Genomic DNA, 4,662 nt, shown 5'->3' with positions numbered 1-4,662 from the left:
AACTATAATAACATAGGGAATAGAACTGAAACACATTTTAAGGTCACTAATTTAGCATGGACGATCAGACCTTTAAGGAATACACATATAACTGGTTACTGTGTTGCAAATTAAAATAGGCTGTAATAGTCAAATCATTTGAGCATGACTTTTTTTTTTTGCTCTGAAAATAGTAATAACTTTTACAGATTACCGGGAGCTAAGTAATATTCTATTCGGCAATATAATAAATTCTTTCTAAATAAATTTCCAAGTATCAAATCATTGGAAAACAATGGAAACTTCTTTTGATTATGAAAAGCATCTATCAACCTTCTTCTATTCTATTTCACTACTTTGTGGTGATTGAAAATAACAAATAGCCGAGCTTAACTTCTCCTAAATTCTGAATTTTTAGTACAGCTAATTTATTTGTGAATTCCATTGATGTAAAATCATTTTATTGATGTAATATCTTCAATGAAAAATCCGTCACCCAGCGATTAGAACACTGACTCGTTTATTGGTCAGCGGGCATATCGTCTGCTCTCGTTAATACTACAATAATCGTCTGCATTCGATTAAAGCGCGCAGTGAAGCGTGGTAATTTCAGTTGTTCCATGTGCTGCCATTTGAGAACTATTATCTTTCAGCGGAGTGTGAAATATATGGTGGTTATAAAAAAATCGATTAAGCCGAAATTCGTATATGTATTATTGTGGTTCCACTGGACGGAATTGTCTGCGACAATCCGTCCAATAACGTCCGAAAAAGCTATGATAAATGCCCGCGTTAGATGACATTTCGTGTTGGATATTAGTGTATATATGTACAATATATCAAGTATATCTATCTCGTTTAAGTATAAACCCCATACTTCAGTAGGACAAAAAGCAGTGTACTTAGTATAAAATCTAGTTCTTTAGCATTAATCAAATATATATTCATGTCTTTCAAAGTGTGACCTGTCAGTATTTGGATGCTATATTTAATCTAAATTCATAAGTTAAATGTATTTAAAATAGTGTTTAAAACAAGTTATTTTTACATACTGGTAATAAGAAGTTTTGTCCCTGGACAAGCTAGTCTGATTTTCTTAAAGCAAACATTTTCACCAGTTTCTATGTTAATAAAGTAGAAAATGTGATATCTTGCATAATATTATGTGTATCAATTATTTGGCCCAGTAACCTAAATTTCAACTCGTGAATACCCGGTTTTAAATAACTGAAACGTAATGAAAGCAACAGTATGGGTAAATTCCATCAAGCCAACGAGCCAATGGTATTTGACTGACGAATGTTTATCAGAATAAGCGCATTTTATTAGCAAAGGATTAGTTTATAAGGAGATTATTAACCTAAAGGCCATTTCCCTTTGGTTTATCTAAAGATAAAATATTGCATGAGAACTGTTTTTCTAACTGTTTTAAAACTTGTTAAGATTCAGGATCATAGCAATCTGTCAAATTTAAGACCTTTAATTATATAACGTTTCATCTAGACCTTCCTGGTTTCATAAAGAGGTTTACAACTCAGCTATATTGATGCACATCACATGAGTTTTATAAATGGACTACGCATTCAGCTTCGACTGGGTCTTATAGTACATGTGAAAGACTGGCAATACAGGGCACTAGGTCTGCGCAACTTTGGCCTGTTTCTTCCTGTCCTCAATGGTTTTTAAGGTTATTTTTTCAAGAACGATGTCGAATGGTATTTGAATAATAGATTAATTCACCTGAAACACAATCTATTTTCATTTATTTGATGACATTCCTTCATAAATACAGTGTAAAACAGGTGCTTTTACATTAATTGCACAATGTTTACATTTGTTCCGACTCTTAATCATTAGTGAAATTGACTGGTTGGCGATTAAAAAGATAAAATGTTCCTTTTCCGTGACAAACTGACAACTTACTCTTGAAATTAATATTTAAGCAAAGCAAATTCTCATCCGCGTCAATGTTAAATAGCTTTGGGATTTAGAAAAGCGGACATTTTTGTAAAGGAAATGAATGTGTTCAGAAATACACTTAAGCTATGACTATTATCTATTGTTAAAATGTTAGATAAATGTATTTATCATAATTTTCCAACTCTCATGTGTGTGTTAAATGATGGAGAATGTGGAGACAAGAGAGTTGAGGAATGTTTTAAGCTAAATCTTATTTTCTAGTGTAAGTTAAAAATATTTTACCCTTAGTTTAGTGATTAATTCTAATTTTTAATGAAGAACAGAAAAAAAGAAGTAAACAACAGACTGATAATTACGTGTCCGTTGCAATACATTTGTCAACGAACGAGTAAATTCAAAATCAACTTTTTTTTATTAAATTTATTTGAAGTTCACTTGCATCGTGAAACATGGGAGAAATTGTGTAATTTGAGCAGAACAGAAATTGTTCGAATAAATGTTAGAGGAACTGTTTTTCAGTGTTGTGCATATACTTTAAAAACATTTCCAGAATCTTTCCTTGCCAGTCTAGAAAAACAAATGCCTAATCATGATAACAGTGAGTACTTTTTTGACAGAAATCCGTTGATGTTTGCATACATACTTGATTCTTTTCGAAAAGGCTCAGTTCATCTGCCAAAAGATATTTGCGGAACTACTTTCATGGAAGAATTGGAATTTTGGGAAGTGTCCCTACGCCATGTTGCTCCGTGTTGCTTGGAGGCTTTATATAAAAGTGAGAATGACATGTCAACAATACAGAAACTTTTGAAAGATTATGAGAATAAAACGAACGTTTTTCTCATGCGACAAAAAGATACAAGTGTAAAAACTCAAATGTGGCTGTTCATGGATGAACCAACTTCCTCAAAACTGGCATTGGTAAATATATGCACATGCGCTGTTTTGTAAAACCAACATCTCTATACACTTCGCATAAGCTTGATATCAATCTTAGGCAGAAGACCTCAATTTTATCAGTATCATATTCATGTTTTATTTTCTTCTTTCTTTTCAGTGTTTGCAAGATTTCGAACTATATTCTTTTCGAAGTAGATGTACTTGGAACTGACGAATGTGAATATAGGGCGTGTAAACTTTTACTAGTTATTTTTTTTTGATATTTACAGATATGGGCAACATTTATATCACTTTTGATAGTTTTGTCCACATTTGCTGAAGCACTCTCCACCGTACCGGCATTTGATGTGAATTACACTGAGTCCGAGAAGCAGGTGTTGCGGAAGATAGGGCTGTTCCTAAACTGGGACAATGCCACGTACAAGAAAATATTGTTAACGAAACCACACTCATATCTGAAACTAATTGACTTTCTGTGCAACATTGTCATAACATTAGAATACTTGATAAGTTTTATTGTTTGTCCGAACAAAAAGACATTTATTACAAGTTTCATACGGATATGCATCGTGTTCGGATATCTTTCATACTGGACAGCATATATAATGCAAAGCAGTGGTAGCAAAATGTTTGAGTCCGAGACGGCAATAAAAGCGTACACAGGGATTTCGTATTTAACAATACTTAAGGTAACGCGTTTGTTTTATCTTGCAAAGCGTGTTCCAGCATTTGGTATAATTGGTTTGACACTAAGATCTTCGAGTCAGGAATTAAAACTACTTATTTTGATGCTTGGTATATTAGTAAGTATTTTTGGTGTTTTGATGTTTGTTGCTGAATATCAACATCAGAGTTAAAAAATAACCAACATATTTATTGGAATGTATTGGGCCTTGATCACGGTTACAACAGTAGGTTACGGCGACTACGTTCCGATTTCACCAGTTGGTTACGTGATCGCTGGGGCGTGTGCAGTATGTGGTATATTGATTCTCGCTTTACCGATTGGAATTGTTGCATCATCCTTTTGTACATTTTACAATTATCGTAAATTTGGTAGAAGGCATTTCCAGATTTCCATAGACGGCCATAAATCAACAAATAAATAACAGTAAGAGGGTTGTTTTAATGTTCTGGCGACAGCAATTTGACTAGTGTTCGAAAGTACTTATTGATCTGGGCACGCAATATGTCATCCCTAAGTACGTTTTAATTTGTCCTATTGTATTGTAATGATTTTAGATATGGAGAGTTAGGAAGAATGACCTATCAAACATTGCAATCGTATAATATATTAAAGTATTGGATAAAGTTGTTACATAGTAATGATAGAAAATATGTTTATAAAGTTTATCAACTGTTGAAAGGTGATTTTGAAATTGCGCCCATTAAGGTGAATTGGTGTTCTTCTGTTAAAGTGTTACTATGTTCACTAGGTTTCTATGACGTATGGTTGCAACAAAGTGTTGGTGATGTAAATGTTTTTCTATTTGGTCTAAAACAAAGACTTAAAGATAATTTTATTCAAAATTGGCATAGTCGATTAGAAGATTCATCGAGGGCACTTTTTTATAGAACGATATGTATATTTGAGTTTCAAGACTATTTAAATGTAATTAATATTGATAAATATTCAAAAGCCTTGTCAAGATTGAGAGTTTCTTCACATAGATTAAAAATCGAATCTGGTCGATGGACAAGGCCAGTAAGTACTCCTATAAATGATAGAAAATGTTCATCATGTAATGTTTTAGAAGACGAGTTTCATTTTATTCTTGAATGTTCATTGTATAGAGATATTAGAAAGAAGTACATACATAAAAAGTATTGGAGACATCCTAGTATGATTAAATTGGTACAGTT

General features: G+C 32.7%; 1 protein-coding gene across 1 annotated transcript; it reads left to right on the top strand.

The window, feature by feature from the left end:
- The first annotated feature begins 2,415 nt into the window (after nt 1-2,415).
- LOC123546171 (potassium voltage-gated channel protein Shaw-like) lies at nt 2,416-3,908 on the top strand. The gene is made up of 3 exons (XM_053527221.1): nt 2,416-2,820; nt 3,069-3,217; nt 3,671-3,908. Exons 1-3 carry the CDS (start codon nt 2,479-2,481, stop codon nt 3,906-3,908), a joined length of 729 nt encoding a protein of 242 aa, XP_053383196.1. The 5' UTR covers nt 2,416-2,478.
- The last annotated feature ends 754 nt before the right edge of the window (nt 3,909-4,662 follow it).

Source organism: Mercenaria mercenaria, chromosome 2 (genome assembly GCF_021730395.1).
Source record: "Mercenaria mercenaria strain notata chromosome 2, MADL_Memer_1, whole genome shotgun sequence".
NCBI classification, from domain to species: Eukaryota; Metazoa; Mollusca; class Bivalvia; order Venerida; family Veneridae; genus Mercenaria; species Mercenaria mercenaria.
Note: the sequence above shows the minus strand (reverse complement) of the source record. Positions and strands in the feature narration are given on the sequence as shown.

Excerpts from the sequence above, each read along its gene's own strand:
- LOC123546171 (XM_053527221.1), top strand. The coding sequence starts at position 2,479 with ATGCCTAATCATGATAACAGTGAGTACTTTTTTGACAGAAATCCGTTG. Across the intron at positions 2,821-3,068 it reads CTTCCTCAAAACTGGCATTG|ATATGGGCAACATTTATATC; the intron begins GTAAATATATGC and ends TGATATTTACAG. Across the intron at positions 3,218-3,670 it reads CTAAACTGGGACAATGCCAC|ATTTATTGGAATGTATTGGG; the intron begins GTACAAGAAAAT and ends AATAACCAACAT.